General features: G+C 39.4%; 1 protein-coding gene across 2 annotated transcripts in view; it reads left to right on the forward strand.

The window, feature by feature from the left end:
- UBE2E1 (ubiquitin conjugating enzyme E2 E1) overlaps nt 1-23,991 on the forward strand; it is a 77,462-nt gene that overhangs the window by 50,519 nt on the left and 2,952 nt on the right. For both annotated transcript variants that reach the window (XM_032408794.1, XM_032408795.1), the window contains exon 4: nt 23,055-23,187. In XM_032408794.1, coding sequence (XP_032264685.1) covers nt 23,055-23,187 — 133 coding nt within the window. The remainder of the gene's footprint in view (nt 1-23,054; nt 23,188-23,991) is intronic.

Below are 23,991 nucleotides of genomic sequence, written 5' to 3' on the forward strand. Positions count from 1 at the left end.
TAAAAAAAAAAAAAAAAAAAGGTAGGTCTCTAAAATGTCCCTTATTAAGGGGTACACATTTGCAATCTTCAGGAGGCACTTCCACCATTCTTGTAAGTCTGTGTTTTTAAATTTTATTAAATCAGTACATACCTTAATAATACGATATTAATGTTTGTATTATTTGATTTCAGTATAATGCTTTTGTTAGCTATGTGGATTCTTAACACATTAATTTTGACCTTTAAAATGAAAAGATTAAGTTGATTATTGGAAAGCCAAAATGTAATACTCCAATAGTCATTATTTCTATGAAAATTTTAGCACTTACTGCTTTAAAAATAATTGTTTGGTTTAAATAGTGCTGTAGGGTTCAAAGCCATTTTATATAGTACTTCCTTTACTTTCTCACGGTTTAGTTCAGTGAGGTGGTATGTAGGATATCATTGGCCACGCTTGCTAGATAAGAAACTGAGGGTTGAATTAGAATTTTTGTATGCTGTTCTTATTTTCAAGTTCCCTGTGTGTTTAGTTGTATCTTACTATGAAGTGTACTTTTAAAGGTTTTGAAAGCACTGTAACCCTTTCTTAAAACAGATTTCAGGGAAATGAAGCATTTAAAAAACATCAAAACCTTCTTCCCCCATCTGGAGTAAGGTTTGAAAGTCATTGCTTTGTAGTAGACATTATTTTTCTAGTTTGTCAAGGCCCAATAACTGTTAGGACAGTGCTAAGAGTTCCTACTAAATTTGTATCAGATTCCGACTTTGCCTTCTCCCTTTCTCCTTCCATTAATGCCCACTAAGGCCACTCTGCACCTCACATATATCCAAACCCTCCCCTGAAATGCATCGCTCTCTTCTTCATACTGTTGCAAGGGGAGCTCCTTGGGCTTTGTCCCTGTGCTTTGACAGATTAACAGGGAAAGGCTTTAGAAAGGAGAGAGGGGAGTTCAGAGGTAAGAGGAGAATTAAGCTGAGAATCAGAAAATTAATGTCATGATTGGCAAGAGAGTTTCAGGAAGGCAGGATTGATCAGTTCTTGACCAAAAAGCTAATGAAGAAAGTTGGAAATGCTGTTTGATTTTGAGATTGGATGGTCATTGTTACTTATAAGAGAACAGTTGACTGAATATTGAGATAAAGCAGGATTGAATCTCAGGTGGAAGGGTGTGTGTAGGTGGAAGCAGGAAGTTGCCACTAAAGGGCAGGAGAAAGCTAGACCCGGAGCTGGAAGGGGTGGGGGGTAAGAGGTATTTAGGAGTATACTTTGGAATAGGCTTTATTTAGTTATGTTTCTCTTTTTGCATGGGAAAGTTTGAACTTTTTGTAACTAAGTGTTAGATTCAGTGATAAAGTAAGAGGAATTTGATAGACCACATGTTTTCTTGGAAAGATGCACATATACTTCTGAAATGAAGGGGGAAAAGAAGAAATGGAATTGAAGATAGAAATTTTCATGTGGGAGAATTGAAGTTTGAGGGAACAAGGGATACCAAGATAAGTGAGAAGTCCTTGTAAAATAACACATTTAGTGCTTTAGGATGTTCTTTCCAAAACCTTTTTGGTTGCCTATCAAACTGGAGATGTGTACCAAACCCACCCAGGGTTATGGGCAAAAGCTGTTACTACAGTACTAAATATGAAATTTCAGCTCACAGGGGGCTGATACAAAGCTGCTAATTTTATTTTGTCTTGCAAGGACATTGAAAACAAAATCACCATTACTGTCCTCAGCATTTCACAAAACAAAGGATAATTTTATCACAAAATAGGAACAATTTGATATCAGAATGGACAGAAAGAACTTTGTATTAAATAAATTAAAATTTATGGAAAACAAATACTTTATTCGTTACCTTTTGGTGAAAACTTTGTCTTGAAAATGTGTGTAAGAATCACTGACCTACATCACTAAGGCTGTTCATTTTGGGGAATTTGTTCTAAATACTTGTCCTCTTTTTTTCCCCACTTCACCTCACAAGTGAAAGAAAGGGAGCTATTCTTATGGTGGAAAGCCAGCATGTTTGCGTGCATGTGCGAGAGGGAAGGAAAGAGAGAATTGCCCCTATGTTTATATTGGCCCATTTCTAAGCCACCTGCACTTGAGTTTGCAGATACCTACTCCACTGCCCTTTTATCCATCTTCTAACAATCTGCTTTGTGTTTTAATCATTTGTTGTTGACCCTCCTCTTAGCTGGGAGTTTTATGAGAATAGACAGTAGACATTTTTGTGACTCTTGTAAGAACTTTCTACATAGCATAATACTGAACAACTATGGTCTGAGTGGATACTTTTTAATTGGTTTATTGTATTATCATAAAACACATTAAAATTTATCTTATACTCTCAGTTCCATGTCTAGCAGCCCCAAAGCCACTGAAATTTTCCTTTACTTCCCTTTGGAGAGGGACTTCTCCAGAACCACATCCTGTATGTACACTTTGCACTTTAAAGCAAATGTGTAAGGGTCTCTCGAAGTGAAGGATGGCTCTGATTAACATGGTTATTGCTGGAGGACAAAGGCATTTTGCTCTACCAGACTGGAACTCGGAGGCTCACTGCTTTGTCAGCCTGCCTGCTCTAGCAGCTGTCTGCTCCTTGGCTGCTGAGTGCCTTCACCTTGGCTGAGTACAGACGAGCGTTCTGTCCTCGGATCAGGTTTCTGCGGGGTGGGGACTGGGGTCGGGACCGGCGCTGCCGCTGCCCCTCCTCCACTGCTGTCGGCGGCACCTCACTAACTTCGTTGTTGTGCGGAACAGCTCTCCACTGCTCTGATTTTGTGTCATCGTTTTAGCACTGTCTTAGTTGGTGTGCCTCCTCGTGGCTTTGTGTGGTGCTCACTGTTAATGTGAAGTGCACATTAACAAAACACTAAAATGGCTAAATATTGACAATGCTTTTGGTTAACTAAATTCTGGTAGAGGTATAATTAGTGGTTAAAAATCCACTGGATTTTAGTGGCTAGCCTGAGTTTATGTTGGAATTCATTTTACCTCCTGCTTATGTGGCGTTGAATGTGCCTGTTTGTGAGTCTTTATAAACTGTGAGCCCGGGTTCTTAAAAGAAGCACAACCCAACCAAGCTGCCAGATAAGCCGATGAGATGTGTTTCCTTCCAAAATCCTTCATTTTTATATGCTGTAAGGTGTAAATCCCATTTAAATAAAGCGAGAAAGCCATCTAAATGGTGTTTTTAAAAGAATATTAAACTGGTATTTTTTAACTTCTTGAAAGAAACCTAAACGGTATCTAAAGTAGCATGTACACTGTATTTTTTAACTACTGCATATAGCAACAAACAAATATCAGTTAAGCATATAACTAATGGTAAATATTTCCTGAACTAAAATCAGGGTACATGGTTTGATAGTTTTTGGAAATGTTAATAGCATATTGAACATGCAAGATCATACACATAAACTCAGATTTTGTTGATTTAGCAAATGATGACTTGACTTAGGTAACTAAGTGCTACATGGTAGTGTTTGGGATATCTGGTTAACAATCTGCCGGGAGACTGGGCAGGCCAGGCAGAGACCCTTCGGGTTTCTTTCTGCTCAGTGAGAATTGGATGTAGGCATCGTATATTTGTGTATGTATTGATGTATTCAGAGGATTTTTGGTTTATTGATAACTCCTAAGGATTGTCACAGTGAAGTACTTAGGATTTCCCCCTAGATAATTTTGTTCTGTCACTGCTCTAATCCAGGTTGTTAGATTTCTATAGTCCCCTAATTAGGCTATCTGCTTCATTCATTGAAGATTGAGTTTGTAGCTTTCTGTTTCTGAATAGGTTGATGTTTTCAGTATTTAGAGTTTTCTACTTCTTAAAACAGTGACTGTTTTTTCACTTCACTACTGTAGGTGCAAAGCTGTTAAAATCTAAATTGGTAGGCATTTAAGGTCCTCTGATTTCTCATTTAGTCTTTCCAACTACATTCCTGCAGAAGACACATGTCTGTACCAAGAAAGTTGTATATTTTCTTTTTTTTTTTTTTTAACCTTTTTCCCTACCTTTTTTGGGAGATTATAACTTTACCCTTCATTATATTTTTGAAAGTTTTTTTGTTCATTGTGTGTATGTGTTTAATTGAAGTGTTATTGACACAGTGTTATGTCAACTGCAAATGTAGAACATAGTGATTCCACAATTCTGTATATTATGCAGTGCTCACCACAGTAAGTGTAGTTACCATTTGTCACCATACAAAGATAATAAAATACTATTGAATATATTCCTTTTGCTCCACTTTTTAGCCCTGTGACTGACTTGTTTTATAACTGGAAGTTTGTACCTTTTAATTCCTTTTGCCTATTTTGCCCATCCTCTCCCCCCTTCCTCTCTGGCAACTACCAGTTGTTTTGATTTGTTTGTTTGTTTTCCTGTATCTAGGAGTCTGTTTCTGTTGTTTGTTCGTTCACTCATTTGCTTTGTTTTTAAAGATTTCACGTATAAGTAAAATCACACAGTAGTTGTCTTTCTCAGTCTGACTTATTTCACTTAGTGTAATACCCTCTAAGTCCATGCATGTTGCCGCAGATGCAAGGGTTCATTCTTTTTTGTGGCTGAGTAATATTTCATTGTATGTGTATACCACATTTTCTTTATCCATTCATCTGTCAGTGAACACTGAAGTGTTTTGTATTGTAAATAATGCTACAGTAAACATTGGGGTGCATAGGTCTTTTCAAATTAATGTTTTCTTTTTCTTTGGTAAATACCCAGCAGTGGATTTACTGGATCGTTTGGTATTTCTATTTTTAATTTTTGAGGAACCTCCATACTGTTTCCCACAGTGGCTGCATCAGTTTGCATTCCCACTCACAGTGCAGGAGGGTTCCCTTTTCTCTACATCCTTCCAACACTTGTTATTCTTGTCTTTTTATAATAGCCATTGTGACAAATGCAACGTGATATCTCATTATGGTTTTGATTTGCATTTCCCTGATGATGAGTGATGTTGAGCATCTTTACATGTGTCTTAGCCATTCTTCTTTGGAGAAATGTCTTTTCAGGTCCTCTGCCCATTTTTAAATCAAAGTATTACCCTTTTTTGGTGCTGAATTGTATGAATTCTTAAGTATTTTGGATATTAACCCCTGTGGATAATCATTTGCAAATGTCTTCTCATTCTGTAGGTTGCCTTTTCATTTTTTGATAGTTCCTTTCCTGTGTAGAAGCTTTGTATTTTGGTGTAGTCTCAGTGCTTTATTTTTGCTTTTGTTTCCTTTGCCTGAGGAGAGCTATTCGGAAAAATATTGCTAAGGCCCACGTCCAAGAGATTACGGCCTATGTTTTATTTTTAGGAGTTTTATGGTTTCTGATCTTACATTTAAGTCTTTAATCCATTTTATTTTTGTGTATGGTGTAAGGAAGTGGTCCAGTTTTCCCAACACCACTTGTTGCAGAGACTGTCCTTTCCCCATTGTATAGTCTTGCTTCCTTTGTTGTAGAGTAATTCACCATATAATTGTGGGCTTATTTCTGGTTCTCTATTCTGTTCCATTGATCTATGTCTATTTTTGTCCCTGTACCATATTGTTTTTATTACTACAGCTTTGAAGTATAGTTTGAAATCTGGAACTGTGAAACCTCAGCTTTGTTCTTTCTCAGAATTGCTTTGGCTGTTCACGGTCTTTTGTGGTTCCATTTGAATTTTAGGATTGTTTGTTCTAGTTCTGTGAAAAATATTCTTGGTATTTTGGTAGGGATTACATTGAATCTGTAGATTGCTTTGGGTAGTATGGGCATTTTAACAATATTCCTCCAATCCAGGGGCATGGTTTGTTTTTCTGTTTGTATCATCCTCAATTTGTTTCATTAGTGTCTTTCAGAGTATAGGCTTTTCACCTCCTTGATTAAATTTATTCCTAGATATTTTATTATTTTTGGTGCAATTGTAAATGGGATTGTTTTCTTAAGTTCTTTTTCTGCTGCTTCATTATTAGTGTATAGAAATGCAGCAGATTTCTGTATCCTGCAACTTTACTAAATTCATTTATTCTGATAGTTTTTTGGTGGAGTCCTTAGGGTTTTTTGTATATAGGATCACGTCATCTCCAAGTAGTCAACAGTTTTACTTTCTTATCAGTTGGATGCCTTTTATTTCTTTTTCTTGTCTCACTTCTGTGGCTAGGACTTTCAGTACTATCTTGAATAAAAATGGCGAGAGTGGACGTCCTCCTCTTGTTCTGATCTTAGAGGGGAAGCTTTCAGTTTTTCACCATTGAGTAACGTTAGCTGTGGGTTTGTTACATGTGGCCTTTATTATGTTGAAGTATGTTTGTCTGCTTTCATTTTTAGTTTCTAAAAGCTCCTCTTTTCTCCCCGTCCCCATTTTATTGAAATATAATTATAACATTGTATTAGTTTAGGGTGTAGAACATAGTGATTTGATATATGTATGTATTACATAATGACTTTACCACAGTAAATTTAGTTAACATCCATCACCTCACATTGTTTCAGTTTTTTTTCTTATGATGAGAACTTCTAAGATCTACTCTGGTAGCAGCTTTCAAATATATGGTACAGTTTTGTTAACTATAGTCACCATGCTATATATTATGTCCCCAGAACTTATTTATCTTGTAGCTGGAAGTTTGTACCTTTTGACTACCTTCATCCGTTACCACCATGCCACCCCTACCCTCCTTTTTCTTTTCTGAATACTTTTTTGTTTTAGCCATATCCTTGTTTCATCAGTGCAGTATCTTCTATCTCTCTGGATATTAGTAATTCCATTTATTTTGAAATTTTCTTTGTAATTTCTGTTTTCTCTAATTGTCTTCTAGTTTGTTTTGATCTTTGTTTGCCATTTTAGAGAAGAACCATGTTCCTTGGTTATCTGTTAACTTGGTTAGGGAGCCCTTAATTTTATTGAGGTCTGTCCTCTAGGCCATTCACATCCCCCAAAGGAGAGTGTCTGGAGGGTGAAGGCCAAGCTTTGTTCTGGGAGCTGAGAAAGAAAACTGGGGATCTTATTGTTGGCCATACATAAGCTCATTGTCAGTACAGCACCTCTGCCCTCATCCATATTAATGTCCCCTGGTTCAGAGACCCTCAGTTTTAAACCTCTCCAGAAAATAAACCCCAGTCTGGCAGGATTTCTATTGCTGTGTAACAAACTACCAAAACTTTAGCAGTTCAAAACAATACACACATTTTAGTATGTACAGTTCACATGGGTCAGGAGTCAGGGCACAGCTTAGACCTCTGTTCAGGGTATTTTAGGCTAGTCGAGGAACCAGCTAGCCTGTGTGTTCATCTATCGCTCAGGGTTTGCTTCCAGGCTTATGTAGTTGTGACATAGAGTTTACTTCCTTCCAGCTGTAGGACTGAAGTCAGTTGCTCCTAGAGGCCACAGCAGTTCTCTAGCCCTCTCTGCGGGCAATTGACATCATAGCAGCTTGCTCCTTCAAGACTAGTAAGACAGTCTCTCTCTTGTCAGCTAAGACCGAATCTTATATAACGTTAAGAATTTATAGAAAACATAACCTGATCCAAGGAGCTGTGTCCTATCAACTTTGCCTTATTCTCTTGGGGAGAAGCAAGTCAGAACTTCTGCTCATGCTCATGTGGAGGAGATCAGAGTGTATTGGGGGGAGGACATCATGCTGCTCATCTTAAAATTTCACCTGTCACACAGGGTCTTGGAATTGGACTACTTAGACACACTTCTAACCAGTCCTTATTTTAGAACATTCCCCTGCCTCATTCTCAACCTCCTTGGGCACCACAGATTCCTTAGTCTTTAGGAAGGGTTAGGTAGTCTACCTGGGCTTGATTTGGCTTTCTTCACAGCCAGTTTAGGATTCAACTTCTTGGATATGTTGAGTCCTTTACTACTTGCCCATTTTCCTCCTAGCTTCCAAACTTCTGTTAATATTATCTCCTTTCCTTTTCTTCCCATCTTCGTAGGTTTATGCTTTTAAAAAAATATCTTTATTGTCATGTTATCGGAGTTTGGGGAAGGAGTAAAAAGGTGGTACATGTATTCAGTCTGTCATCTTTATGTATGTGTTCTGAGATAGTTGTCTTCCCCCTCTGGTCCAGTACTTAAATTAGGGTTATTTTTTTTTTTTCCTTTTAAGAAGGAAAGAAATAAGATTAAAATTTCCCCTCTTTTCTTCATTTTTCATGTCCTTCTCTTCTTTAACCTTATTTTCCAATCCTGCATGTGGGCTGTTAGCCACATTTTGTACCTCTCAGCCAAGCTCCTCACCCTCGGCTTGGAACAGGTGCCGCCGCCTCTCTTTCAGTCGGAGCTTTTCTTGCCTTTTGGCCTTTTCCATAAAACTTAGCCTGAATAGGCCTATACCTTAGCAGTTAGTTCTGCGAGTCTTTTTCATATAAAATTGGAAATTACTAGCTGACATTTTTGTTAGGACTCTTTTCTGTTGGGGTGTTACGCTTTGCACTCCTTTGTTACTAAATATTAAATGATGAGAATCCTTTTAGGAGGCACCTGATATTAACATGAGGTAGCATATGCACTGCGTCTGTGTTAATTGACAAGCCAGGATGGTAGCTGGTCAGTGGCCACTGGTGAAGGTCATGTGTGTCTGTCTGCTTACCAGTGCTAGGAGTAAACTTTAATAAGTTAGACTTGGGCGGCCTGTGAAATGTCACATGTGGGTGCTCCAACTTGGCCTCTTTAGCAGCTGCTGCAGCACCTAGTTTTGTTAAAGCAGTTGCTCCGCTCCTCAGCTAGAAGAGTATGTGTAGACAGCAGGACAGAGATTTGGTGATGAGATTGAGCAGCGAACAAGAGGCCAGAGCAGATTCTCCCCTCCGAACGCAGCCCTGTATTTGACCTACAGGGCACAGCCTCCCTCATTCACACTCTCAGCCCTTTGCAAATATAAACAGCCTTCGCCTTTCTCTTCTGGCCAGCTGGGGCCAAGAAAGAAGCCAATGACTCTCCAAGTGCAGTAAATAGCTCTCCTCACCTCCTGACCCTGTGATTTCCTGGTGGTTCTGAGCTGTAGATCCTGCAATGGAGAGGGAGGGAACAAAGAGGTTGCAGAGGCCTCAGCTTCACAGAGCATTGAGCAGTGGGTGATATTGTATCCTCAGGCAGGAGTTGACCTCCATTTCAGTGCAGGTCATTCATTCCAGTGATTGCTGGACCTCCCAGTGCCACTGTGGACTAGAATGGAATGGAGTGGAGTGGAGTGGACCAAACAGACTTCTGAGCTGGGGAAGTAGGTGTCATGTTCTATACCTCCTTTTTAGCCTCCCCCCCCCTTAAAGTTCTTTAAAAAATTGTGTTGCTTATTCTTTTTGCAATTTAAGAGCGTAACATTTGGACTATTAGTTGAACTGATGCTTGTTTCCCAAAACCATCTTTGGTTTTCATTAAGGTGGGGGTTCTCGATTTTTGGAGTTGTCACATTATTATTAAAATCCCCTCTCCTCCACGCTAAGTAGTACTCCATATGGTATATACTTATTTTTTAGTTAATTCATTGCTTACAAAAAAAAAAAAACTGAATCAATTTTTAAGAAGTTTTAATAACCCCTCTTAGCAGGTCACAAGATTTTCTTGTTCCTAACTCTAGCTTCCATCCAAATGTAAAAGAGAAATGAAATAATAAGGTAGGAAAGGCAGAGTAGTAAATGTGATTAAACAAAATTGGTGGGGAGTCCAAAGACAGATAATTTTATTAGAAACTCCATGGATGTATTGGAAAATAGTATCACTGTAGGAAAGCCTGGGTGGTATTGACCAGAAGTGTGACTTCCTAGCTTTAGGATTTTGTACAGACCCATCACTTAACCTTCTGAATGCTTCCCCATCTTTAAAATGGGAATAACGAGGGGTGCCTGGGTGGCTCAGTCAGTTAAGTGCCTTTGGTTGCACTGGGCCCTCTGCTCAGGAGGGAGTCTGCTTCTCCCTCTCCCTCTGTGCTCTCTCTCTCTTTCTCTCTCAAATAAATTAAATCTTAAAAAAAAAATAATAATAATATGGGAATAATGTTACCTCTCCTGATACAAAGGATTTGAGTAAAGGTTAAAAAGTTTATGAAAGAATGATTAAAAATGATAAATTTCTCAGCAAATGTTAGGGTATTTTTCTGCTTTATCTACTTTTTAAGGCACAATTTACCTGCAGTTAAATCCACCCACTTCAAATGTTTCATGTTTTAATAACTATTAGATAAATTGATGATTAGATATCTTGACTATTTAGTCATTGAACAGATCATCTTAGCTAACCGTTGGTATTTGGTGGGTGTGTCTGCTGAGTAGGCTGTCAGATCCTTCCGCCTTGTTTTGAAAAATATTTGTGTGCTGTTGTTGTATAAACTTGAGCTCCTTTGCTTTATGCTGTTGGAGGGTTTGCAGTCTCTCCCTGGGTTCAGTCTGTCAGCACCCTATGTGGAGCATGGTAGAAAAGAGGTTAGGAGAGAGGGCCTGAATTGAAGAGAGGAGGGAGGAGATGGCAGGAAAGAGCGATACTGTCAGTGGAAGCTTTTATAGTAGTAGGGCCAAATCTGTCCTTTAATGGGACCATAAGACACCTTAACCCCATATAGTTACTGATAGCTTTCACAGGGCTCTAAGTTGGGGATGGGAGCAGTATTACTCATTTTCTGTGAATGACTGTTTTAGATCTTCACCCAAAGATGCAGTAAATCACTGGGTCACTGTTGAAAACGTATTTGGGCCCTGACAGGCAGGAGTGAACTTGTCAAAAGTCACCCTTCTGAGATCCTTAGCAACTTTGTTCTAAACCACAGTCTCTGAAAACTGGGCTTAAATTGCCTAGATTGAGTATCCTGCATCCCTGCAAGTTTAAAAGCCTGGCTTTCCAGTCAAAAACCCTCCTTACCAGGGTAACCACAGTTACTTTCTTTCTCTCTTAGTTGACTTTCTCTATTACTAGGTGAATTTGATTCCATTTCTTCTACCCTTTGTTACATTCTTAAGAATGGAAATACATTGTTATTATAAAATAAATCCCCTGCATCTCATCCTGCAGGTATAACCATGATCAGTAGTTCGGTTATATTGTATGTCTTATAATGAAAATGAGATTTTTTGCATACTGTTGTGAAATCTGCCTTTTCACTTCACATTACATTGTGGATTTTTAAAAAACCCTGTTGAATATGTATACCTCATATCATTTAAGAGCTGCATAGAATACTGCTGTATGGTTGTACCACAGTTTAACCTACCTCCTGTTGATAGTTTAGTTCATTCCAAACTTGTTTCATCATACGTAAGGTTCTTATTAAATATCCTGGTACTATAGCCATGTGCATGTGTCCATTATTTCCTGAGGGTAAGCTCTGAGAAGCAGAATTTCTGTGTCAAAGGGTATACTGGATTTATATTTGAATATATTATACTTAATCACAATCTGTGATTACTAATTTATGCTCCCACCAGCAATGGAAAAGAATGCCTATTTCATCACACAGTTAACACAGATTTCCAGTCTTTTAAATGTTTGCCAGTCTTGGGGCGCCTGGGTGGCTCAGTCAGTTAAAGCGTCTGCCTTCAGCTCAGGTCATGATCCTCAAGGTCCTTGGATTGAGCCCCTGCTTGTGCTCTCCTGCTGTGTCTCTGTCAAATAAATAAATAAAATCTTTAAATGTTTGCCAGTCTGATAGGTAAATGTGCTTCCGTGTTTAATTTGCATTTCTTTGAGTCTAAGTAAGATTGAGAATTTATTGGCCATATGAGTTTCTTTTGAGAAAAGCCTGAGTCCTTTATCCATTGCAGTTAGTATGTTTCAAGTTTTTTTCATAGTCAAGAAATTAGCCCTTAATCATGTACTGCAGTTCTCTTCCCTCCACCCTTTTCTAATCTTTCTCTTACAGATTTCAGTTTTTATGTAATCATATCTGTTCATCTTTTCCCTTGTGTGTGTCCAACTTCAGTGGTGTCTCAACTTTGCTTTCCCCAGAAAGAGACCCTTAAGATGAGAATTCTAATACAAGTAGTTTTTTAGTGGTGTAAGGAACAAAGGTTAGAAGTGGGAAGGAAGACAGGGTAGGAAAATTGTTAGTACCAGCTCCCACAGTGAAAGTTGCCAAAGGGAACTCTGGGGAATTGGATAAAGCATTTACCTCAGAATTATCCCATTCCACCATCAGCTATTGGTTGAGGGTTATTCCTGGGGAGTGTTCACAGAACAACCTAAACTACGTAGTGTGTAAAACAGCAACCACCATTTATCAAACTCCGGTCTATCTGGGGGCTGCTGGGGCAGCTGGAACTATCTGAAGGCTTCTTTACTCACCATGTCTGGTGCCTGGGCCAAGAAAACTCAAATGGCTAAGGGCTGGAACACCTGGGGTGTCATGCCTTATATTAGGTCTTTCCACATGGTCTCTCCAGTAGGTAGGCTTCAGGGTAGTCACACTTCTTACATGGGCTTTAGGGTTTCTGAGGTGCAGAGAGAGGGGGAAGGGCAGAGAGACAAACAGCTTCTAGTTCCTGTTTAAAACTTTTTTTTTTTTTAAGTATCAGATGGGAGTAAGAGTAAAATACATTTTAAAATTGTTGCCCAGTTATGCTGATCTACCTAGCCGTTCTCAAACCTTTTTTGTTTTAGGACCCCAGTATGCACTCTTAAAAATTATGGGCCCCAAAGAGTTTTTGTTTATGTGGCTCATTATTATGGATTTTTACTGTATTCAGGATTAAAGCCGAAACATTAAAAATATTTACCATTCATTTTAAAATAACAAAAACATGTTTACATTTTTAATGAAAATAACATTTTCCAAAGCTAAAACACTTAGAAGAGTGACACTGTTTTACATATATGCAAATTGCTTTAACGTCTGACTTAAGACAACTGGATTTTTTATCTGCTTCTGCATTCAGTCTGTTGTCATGTCACACCTCGTGTAGTCTCAGGAAAACTTCACAGTACAAATGTGAGAGAATGAGAGTTAAAAAGGCAAATACTGTTTAGAATTGTGAAAATAGTTTTGACCTGTGGGCTTGCTGAAAGGGTCTTCGGAGAAGTGCTGATCTAGCCTTTCCCAGATGTGAATGCCAGCTTTAGCTTAGAACATCTTTATCCACCAAATCCACGTGAGTTCTGCACTGAGGGATGTTGTAGGGATCTGGACCTAGGATGAGAGATACCTGCTTGGTTGTTCATCCAAATTCCTGGAAAGAGGATGCCGGTTGAGGACAAAGAATCAGTAAAATTGCTACAATTAAGAGACTGTCAGGGCAGTTCCAGGCTGATTGGGTGGTATAGGAGGGTGTTTTGAGATGTCCTCATAAATGTAACATTCTAATTGGAACACTTTTAAGAGCAAAAAGGGGCAGTAAAAAATTTAAAATTATTTTAATTTAAAAAAGCTTTACCAGAGAATAAAATTGAGTGTTCATACCACATGATAAATGACCCCCCCCCCCCCCAAATCACTGCAGCAAGATAGTGCAGGCAATTTTCTCGGCTCTGTGGCAAGATGTTTAACCTGTTTTTTGTGCATTTACACTTTTTACTTCTCACATTTCCCTCTTACCATGCCACCCCCTGCCTACTTCACCTGCAGTATGAGATTGGCAGCAGTTCTTTGTGGAGGCTGTGCAGTTGAGTGTGAGTGAGCGGGAAACTTTTAACTGTGGTCATTTCCTAGTCAAAAGATACACCGTAGAATCTTAGAATTGAGTAAAACCTGGTAAGTTCCTTTTTGAGAATTTTGGTATCCCTTAAATAGCCTTCCTTGCAACACTGTTGCTTTTGAGGATCTGCATTAAATGTGTGGAAGGTACAAGTGTTAACAACTGTACCATATCCCCTCCAAAAGTTTAAAGAAGAGATTCTGCTTTCCTCCATTACTCTCACTTACCGACAGCACAATTATCATCCCAATAGAAGAGTTGGTGGTGCTTTTGTAGGCCCTGTGAACTGATTACTATAAGAACCAGAGACTGGTAATTGATTTCTGTTTACTCACTTAGATAACAGTGTTATATATGCTAATATAAGTAATGCAACTAAAAAATCAGGACTCAACCACTTGACTGTAAGGCAGATATCCTGCTCTGGATTATTTTAGTGGCAGTAGAGGGAACTTGATTCTATTCTGACCGTTTTTCTATCTTCTCCGGGGAAAGAGCAAATTAGAATTGTTCTTAAGTCAAGCTTCTATAGTTCTGCAGAAAAGAGCTATTGTCTGATCTACCTTTATCCTGAACACCTACCTGTTTAACCTTGTATAGAAAAAATGGTTTTTTGAGACACAAGAGATGCTGATCTTTTATTTAATTCTCTCTAAACGTTCCTATGTGCCATTCTCCACCCTTCCCTACCCCAATTCCTTTTAGGCCCTTGACATTTGACTAGCTTGCATTTCACTTGCTTGGTACCTTTAAACTCCACTCGTATGTCAGTAATCCAGAAGTTAAAGCGTGATTTTTATTTAAAATTTTTAAGATTTTATTTGAGAGTGAGCGAGCACGAGCAGGGGGAGAGGGGAGAAGCAAACTCCCCACTGAGCAGGGAGCCCAATGTGGGACTCAGTCCCGGGACCCTGGGGATCAGGACCTGAGCTGAAGGCAGACGCTTAACCGACTGAGCCACCCAGGTACCCCTAAAGCGTGATTTTTAGTTCCATTTATTAAACACTGTCATTACTTGGCCATCCCTCCCTGGTGGTAAGGACCCGGTGATGTCCACAGTGTTTTAGATCTGCTCGTTTCACTATCCCTACTGTTGTCTCTTTCAAATTATCATGAAACTAGTTTTCTTTTTAAAATTGTGTCCTTACTCTGTGTGCATCTGATTTTCTTTTTTCAAGATTGGAGTGTAGATTTCCAGAAGGGCTGGATTGTTTTCTAAAGCAACAACATATAAGGTAAAACTACAATTGAATGACTAGCTGAGCAAGATTGAGCCTTTGTGGTGTTTTGTTATTTCACCTAATTTGGAAACATTGTCATGTAATTCTGAACAGTGGTACATATTTTGCCAGCTAATTAAATATTGTTAATTACTACTATACTAAGCCCTGTAGTATGTGTGGAAAATTACTGTTCTCTAGAGACTTAAAATCTGATCTAAGAGAGATTGTTAAATCCACATGTCTGCAGTAGTGTGTAAATACCTACCAATCTGTCCACTTTCTGGTTTGGAACAGATTTCAAAAATGAACTCTATAGTTTCCATAGGCCTAAAATCAGCCTTGTGCTTCATGAAAAGTTGTATCAAATTCCTTTGAAGGTTTATCCCCTTTCTGCTGGAGGAAAGGCACCATTTCCTCAATGTTTATGACACAGTTTGGGGGGGCTCCATGGGAACACCATTGTTAGTGGACGTGGATCATGTTATTCTAGATCTTAAGTGTCTGAGTCCGTTTTCCTCCCATGTGTAGGAAACTGTAACCTCCTATTTGGGCCCACTTCGTTCCAGTGCAACTGCTTAGATATGCTGGATACCACTGATGTGAATTCTTATGTAGGAGTCCTTTAGGTTGGCCTTTGAACTGTTAAGTTCTTCCCAGGGAATGATAACCTGGATGGTACATCCCCAGCAGTACCACCTTGTAGGAGGAGGCCTCTCTTAGGTATTAGAAAGTGACCAACCCACTTTTTAATAGCAATATCACCTCACCAAGCCACTAGTGTGTTAGTCACCTTACTGAGGTTTTCTGATTTTTCAAGTTCCTTCTGCCACTCACTTCTGGGTTACAAATGGCAACTGTTTTATGAAGGGAAGGTGAGGATAAGAAGCTTTTTGTTTTTATTTTTTATAAAATTCCTTTGCGTGTGCTATGTAGATGTCATGGAGAAGGCAGCTTTCATTCCCTGGAGAGTATGTCTATTGGGAGATGATTGTGGGAGATGAGGATTCCCTCTGGTAGATTGCTGCATTTATACTATTCTGTCCTATTCTCTTTGAATGTCTTAGGAAAAGAAGAGTAAATTAAGAATGGATTTTGAGTAGTGGGTTGTAGGGAATATAGATTTGATTGTGGGTCTCTTCCTATAAAAGCATTTTCTAAGTTCTCTATATGGTATTTAGTAAGCATTACCAGGGTTGATACTTCTTACTGCAGAGAATTATAGGTAGTGGAGGAGAGAGCTAGAGAATATAAATGGTAAAATTAAGCCTAGATGATTAGAAGGTAGAGTTGGCATTTATTTGCCACTTAATGTCCTCTGTAGCTAGATTCTCAAACTTTTATTTTTTTTTAAAGATTTTATTTATTTGATAGAGAGAGAGAGCAAGATCAGGAACACAAGCAGGGGGAGTGGGAGAGGGAGAAGCAGGCTTCCTGCTGAGCAGAGAGCCCGATGTGGGGCTCGATCCCAGGACCCTGGGATCATGACCTGAGTCAAAGACAGACGTTATAACGACTGAGCCACCCAGGGGCATCCCCCCCCCCCCGTTTTTTTTAAGCTTTTATTTATTTGACAGAGTGAGAGCAGGAACAGACCCTCAAACTTTTTTTTTTTTTTTTAAGATTTTTATTTATTTATTTGACAGAGTGAGGGCGTGAGAGAGGGCACACAAGCAGGGGAGTGGGAGAGGGAGAAGCACTTCGGCTTCCCGCGGAGCAGGGAGCCTGATGTGGGGCTCGATTCCAGGACTCTGGAATCATGACCTGAGCAGAAGGCAGACGCTTAACGACTGAGCCACCCAGGCGCCCCAGATTCTCAAACTTTTAATGTGCAAATTCTGATGCATTAGGTGTGGGGTGGAGTCGAAGTCTGCATTTCTAACAAACTCCCAGACGATGCTGATGTTGCTTTGTCCAGGGACCACATTTTGAGTATCAGGGATCTATAGAACATTTAGGGCACATGCCAATCTAACTTTTAATAACAACAACCCTGGACATTGAATGTTTTTTTTCTGTACCACGCACAGCAGTAAAACAAAGATGAGGATGGGCACTAGAGTCTGACAACAGGGATTCAAACTATGAAGCTCTTACCTTTATTAGCTCAACCTTGAGCACATTTCTCTAAGCAGGATTTTCAGCCTTGGCACTATTGACATTTTGGGTTGAGAGAATTTTTTTTTTTTTTAAAGATTTTATTATTTGACACAGAGAGAAAGCACAAGCAGGGGGAGCAGCAGGTAGAGGGAGAAGCATGCTCCCCGCTGAGCAGGGAGCCTGATGCGGGGCTCGATCCCAGGACCCCGGGATCACGACCTGAGCTAAAGGCAGATGCTTAACCGACTGAGCCACCCAGGCGGCCCTTGAGAGAATTCTTTGTTGTAGGGAGCTATCTGGTGCCTGGTGCATTGGAGAATGTTTAGCAGCACCCCTGGCCTCTACCCACTAGGTGACAGCTCCCTCCTAGTTGTGACATCCCAAAATATCTCCAGACATTGCCAAATGTCACCTGGGGGGCAAAACCACCCTTTATTGAGAACTACTGCTCTAAAGCAGTGAGCATGTGGGAGTTGGAGGTTTTTATGACATAATACATTGTGTATAAGCAACTGGTTTGAGAGATTACTTGGGATTTTTAGGTGGGTAGAATGAGCTTTTAACTCAGTTGATCATGAGCCTCTACCCTTTCTTGAAATATGCTGGCGCATTTGCTAACTTGCCCCATTTTTCACTTACTTTGTGCTGTTGCTATCCATATGCTTGTCTGTAGCACGTTTCTTTTCATCTTCCCAGCCTTTACCCTCAACTTTTTTTTCTAGGATATGAGGCCACATACCTAAGCTTTTTAGAATTATGCCTAAAATAATACCTGAATTAGGGTTTCTGTGTTTGTATGCAAGGGTCATCTCTCCCAATAAAAATGTTAAAAATTGATCAGATAGAAATATAATCTTTACAAACACTGAGTATAATTTCACCTTGCTTCCAGGATGTTCTTTAAAAATTGAAATCCATCTTTGGTTGCTGTTGAAATGGAAGAACAGTAGTCTATAGTAAGTTAGTACTGAGGATGGGAGTGGGGGAGGACTTACAAAAACATGATTTTAAAACAGAATGAAGCTTAAACATTAGCTTATGTAATTATTGTAATTTTCAAGTCAGGGGCACCTGGGTGACCCAGTTGGTTAAGCAACTGCTTTCGGCTCAGGTCCATGATCTAGTCCCAGGATCGAGTCCCACATCGGGCTCCCTGCTCAGCAGGAAGTCTGCTTCTCCCTCTGACCCTCCCCCCTCTCATGTGCTCTCTCTCTCAAATAAAATCTTTAAAAAAAAAAAAATTTTTTTTTCAAGTCTATCCAGAGAGCCCATCAAATTCTGTAATAAGACCGCTCTAATGACAGTTTTCCTAATTGGTTTTATTTCTTAAGATTATACCTTAAATGACTGTGTTGATTATATTTTATACTATTCAAATTCTATTTAATTACCAATATAGTATTAATAAGGCATAAGAAGTATGACGTGTAGCCGCCTTGTCCCATGGTTACTGGAGGAAACAGGTTTTGAGCATTAAGGGAAAGGCTGGTGGAGGAAGAGTCCTTGTCATTGAGTTTGGTGCTGATCAGTCAACAGGCAGACCTTCCTTCAGAAGAATGTTGTGGTTCATGACAGTCCCTGCTGCTAATGTTAATGTATCTCTCTGAAGTCAGAAACCATTACAGAAGAAAATATTGTGTCAAAAGTAGAAATGACTGGGGCGCCTGGGTGGCTCAGTTGTTAAGCGTCTGCCTTCGGCTCAGGTCATGATCTCAGGGTCCTGGGATCGAGCCCCGCATCGGGCTCCCTGCTCCGCGGGAAGCCTGCTTCTCCCTCTCACACTCCCCTTGCTTGTGTTCCCTCTCTCGCTGCCTCTCTCTCTGTCAAGTAAATAAATAAAAAATCTTTAAAAAAAAAAAAAAAGTAGAAATGACTATTTTTCTTTTCTTTTTTTTTTTTTAAAGTAAGCTATATGCCCAGTGTGGAGCTTGTACTCAAAACCCCAAGACCAAGAGTTACATGCTCGGGTGCCTGGGTGGCCCAGTTGGTTGGATGGCTCGGGTCATGATCCTGGAGTCATGGGATCGAGTCCCACGTCCAGCTCCCTGCTCAGCGGGGTGTCTGCTTCTGCCTGGGACCCTCCCCCCTCTCATGCTCTCTCATTCTCTCTCAAATAAATAAAATCTTAAAGTCACATGCTCTATGAACTGAGCCAGCCAGGTGCCCTTGACTGTTATTTTTCTTAAAATGTTTGCCACAGCTCTATTTATTTTGACTAGAAGGAAAAAAGACTGAATCAAGGGCAGAATTTTTTTTCTTTTTGACTTGTGTAAGAGTTCTGTGTATTATACATTTATTTTGAGAGGTGTTTTAAGTCTCTAACAAAATCTGAAAGGCAAAGGCATGGTCTCCTTCCACCTTCTCAGTCTCAGCCTCATGCCAAGATTCTAATCACAGTTATGTTGCAACATCTTCAAACAGGGATGTGTATTTTTTTTGTTCCCATATTCCCTTAATTTAAACTCCCCCATCTCCCATACTTTCTAATCACTTAAATTGATTACTAATTTAAATCACATGCCATTCTAAAGTACATTTCCATAAGTTCTTATTGTGGAACTAAAAGGTATCTTAAAGGGTGGGGACAGAAGGCTGGTAAAGGAATATGCTGACCTGAGGGTAAACCTAGTCAGTCATTTTATAGAGAAGGGGGTGGGGTGCTGGAACAGACCTTTCCCTGTAGTGTCGCACGTAAAGATTCTCTTGTTCCTCGTTCTCCTTCACAGTGGCCTTCTGAGAGTTGTAAACTTGGGCCCTCACCCCTTCCCTCCCATAGGTCTCTCTACCCACCTTCTAGATCAGTAGATCCTAACTTTACAGTGAGAACCTGGAAGAAAAAAAAGGCAAAAGATTTGCAGGACCGTAATTTTTGTTTCATTCTGTGATTAATAAAATGCATATGACAAAATGTTATATGAATTTCTCCAGTAACAGCTTTAAAGTGAGTAAAGTTTTTATTCAAGCAGCAATGCTTGGTCCTTCCAGTGGGTTCTCAGATCCTTCCCTGTAACTCTCAAGTCCCCTGGTTGAGGATCTACAGATTAGGGATCCATGCTGTTTAGTTTTCTCCAGGGCTCCTGTTGCATGCTTTAGGATTTCAACTGCATTTGATATTATTTCACTTAGTATTATTTTTCTTAATATAACCCACCTTTATTCTGCATTTTCAAAGTTTGACAGAAGCATGGTATTTTTTTATTATGTTATGTTTATGTTGCATACTTGATTCCTTAATGCCTTTTTCTGTTTTTTTTTCCCTGAACTTTCCGAAAAGTTTATACCCAAACTGAAAGCTGATTACACACAAGTAGCCACCTTGATTTGAATATCCAGTTATATCATAGGTGATGGGCTGTAATGTTAAAGCTTATGTTCCAAACTGGTTGTCCTCCAGTAACCTGTACCAGTGATTCCCAAAAGCAACCAAGACCTGTTTAAAGATCACCATAGATTCTTAAGTCCCTTCTGAATATTCTAAATTCAGCAGGCCTAGGATGAGGGGTCAGGAATCTTGAAAGTTCCATAGGTTATGTTGAGGAACAATGAAGTTCGGAAATTACAATTTTCTGTACTAAGAGGTCAGCAGAATTGGGCCCATGTCAACATGTCGCCTCTAGGGTGAGACTGACTTTACTGCTAGTTTTTTCTGGGTCTCTTTCTTAGCATTACCAAGCTAACTGAGGAAAACTGTATGGAATGCTGCCATTACTGGGTTTTAGATGGCCTAGCTTGTCCTTCAGGCCTGGGTTCCTCATCTGTAAAAAGAGGTTTACAGCAGATGATTGTCTTTGCCTTTTAGCCTTTAAGCCCTAGATATCATTAACTAGATTAAATAGGATAGTTATCTGTTATCTGCAACCTCTGTATCAGTGGTGTCCTCACCTCATTAGTCCACTTTTCAGTTAACTCTAGTCTGGTGAACAGGTGTCCTAGCTGTAATGGCCAGTGTCTATCGACTTTTTGCCCAAGAACATACACTGGATGCAAATATGTAGGCAGACCAGATGACCAAAGACCAGTTTTAACCTCAGGACATGAAGCTGTAATCAGGATAGTATTCTTTCACTAGAGGTTACCGCATGTTCCTAGAAGTAGAGGGCTGATTTAAAAGTTCTCCCTACATCCCACCTTGTGAAAATTATGGTCAGATGATATATAAAAGTAGGAAGTGATCTTAAAACAAAACAACAACAAAAAAAACCCAGGACTTCATATTAGAGACCATGTTAAATAATCTCTTTCCATATATATCCATTCCAAAACAAGTTTTTTAAATAGTTCTTGAGGGGCGCCTGGGTGGCTCAGATTGTTAAGCATCTACCTTCAGCTCGGGTCGTGATCCCGGGGTCCTGGGATCGAGCCCCACATTGGGCTCCTGGCTCAGCGGGGAGCCTGCTTCTCCCTCTCCCTCTGCCTCTCCCCCTTGCTCTCTCTCTCTCTCTGTCTCAAATGAATAAATAAAATCTTAAAAAAAAAGTTCTTGAGAATACCAATCACAAGGATATTAAAGGACCCATACTATTTGAAATCAGTAGGAATAATTCATAACAACGTGGTACTACCATTTAATGAGACTACTGTGGGTCTGTTTCTCTACAGAGATTCCTCTGCCCCCCCCCCCCCCCCCCCTTTTAATGATAAAACATTCCTGAGAATTTGTGGTTTAGGTTTAGTGACTTGCTCAAAGTCACATAGCTAGTAAGTGCTCAAGTCAGTGTCCAAGCTCTGTGCCCTTTAGCCAGTTTGGGCCTACTCTTCCCATTAGCCCATGTTCTTCTATCTGTATTTTTTCTCTTTTTTGCCACATCATGTTTTCTTCCCCAACTTCTGTTTCTTTCTGGTTTTCTTTTGTGAACTCATTCTGAAAGAAAAAAAAATCTGTGGTGGGTTTGTGGAAAGTATAAGGCCACAGGCAGGTATCTTTTTTTTTTTTCCTTTCCCTTCCTCTTCCTCTAATCTTTCTCTTAAATGAAGGAATTGAATGAACCTCATCTCTAGCCAGTTAGCAGAGGGCGTCTTGAAGACAAGTTTTTGTCTTGTTCATTATTGAAATCTCTGCCATTTAACTTGGCCTACATGTGCATTCAATAAGAATGAGTGAATGAATCCAGTTCATACCATCCATTCATTTAAAATAGCAGTTTGCCTGCTCTGTAGAAATTATCCTGTGTATTGACTGGGATATACAAGTCTCTCCAAGTAAAGACCTTTCTGTTGTTTGGCTGACACACATCATTATCCTTGAAGCAACTGTTGTAGCTAGGTTTGAGAAATCTCAGCTAAAACATGTAAGTTAACCAATTGAATACTGTCATGTCCATGCTCTGGGAAGTCTTTTTAAAATTAGTACCTAAAATTAGTACCTTTTCCTCTCTCCTCAATACCAGAGTCCTACCCACACTTAGTTGTTTGGGCAGGTTATATTAAGTTCTTCATTGGTCTTGGAATTGGAGGGTCAATATTTTTCTGTTTTTATTGTACTTGGATACAGAACACTCTACAAGCCAACACAATGCTTTGGAAGGGTATTATGGTATAACTAAATATAAAAGTGATTTAACAGGGAAAGGGATAAATGAACATCCCAACTGTAATTTTTAGAGAACCTGATTATAGCATTTTATACATTGAAAGGCAAATTAAATAACTTGCCATTGGATACTCTGTCATCCTTGTGCTCCTCCCACCCAACATGGTTTATAATGTAAAAAGTACTGTAATCCATTGGACTTCTTTTAGGATAAGATTATGGAAATAGAAGAACAAGGAACAAGAACCCCAGTGAGTCAGAAATGAAACTTTGTTCTTAAAATGGTCATCAGAAATGAATAGTTGTGAGCAAAACCACTGAATATTTACATTTTCTTATGATCGAGGAGAGGTTTGAGAATTCAATTTCTTGCTTATTCACAGCTTAAGTAGGCTTAAAGTGGTTTAAACATTCTTTATCATTCAGTTTACTTGACTTAAGGCTGATGGGTTTGTTGCAGTCCAGAATGAGATTGAGTCTGAAAGACACTTCTGTTTTATGGAGAGAATCCACACATTAAACAAAAAGAGAGAAGAGATCTTTTTTCCTTTTTTTTAATGCCCTGTAAAAACTTGGATGGTGCCACCATCTGCTTACCTTTTGATGTATTACTTCACAGTGCTGGTCCCAAAGGTGATAACATCTATGAATGGAGATCAACCATTCTGGGGCCTCCAGGATCCGTGTATGAGGGTGGTGTATTCTTCCTTGATATCACTTTTACACCAGAATACCCCTTCAAGCCTCCAAAGGTAAGAATTTCCTGATTTATAGTCAAATTTACATATTGCCATGAGAGACTGTTGAAGCTTTTAAAATAGAGTTTTAATCACAAAAGGTAGATTTCTGTTATATCTTAACAAATCTCTAAGTACATTTGGATGGACACAAAACACTTGCATGGGGGGAGGGGGCTTTGCCTCTTGCAGAGACCATGGTTCTAGGAGTATGTGCTTTGTTTTGATAGTGCTTAAAATCCTGCTATTTTTAGTAACATAGCAACCCAGAATCAATCCCCTACTTTCCACTCACAGGGAAGAAGTTACTGAACAGTTAAAAATGGTGTCAAAATATCTGTGCACTAAAGTAATTAGAAAGTCAGAATCTCCTACCAAAGACTTTTGGATTCTGCTCCTTGTCACATTTTGGTCTTGTTCAAATTCTTAACCTCCAGGCTTTGGGTTTTCTTATCTAGGATAGTATCTCCTGTGACACTCAATCTGTGATTCTTATTTACTAAGTGGTAATTTTTACTTCTGAATGATTCTTTGTGTCTCACAAATAAGAATTAGGAAACCAAAATAAAGCAACCCAGGCTTATATGGCTTGTGTTAATTTGTCTACTGCTATGATCCTTACCCATTTCTGGCTCCTCACTTGTGGAACTCCATTATAGTGACTCTGTGACCTACGTAAGACGGGATATCTGCAGGATCTAATGTAAAAGTCAGAAAAAGCAGAACCAAATCTCATCGTCGTCGTCTTTTTTTTTTTTACAGCCTTTACAGCTGAGCATTTTGCTTTTGTTTATGTACCCACTGTGTTGTATCTGTTTG

The sequence above is a fragment of the Phoca vitulina genome, unplaced genomic scaffold (assembly GCF_004348235.1).
Source record: "Phoca vitulina isolate PV1807 unplaced genomic scaffold, GSC_HSeal_1.0 scaffold10, whole genome shotgun sequence".
Classification (NCBI taxonomy): domain Eukaryota; kingdom Metazoa; phylum Chordata; class Mammalia; order Carnivora; family Phocidae; genus Phoca; species Phoca vitulina.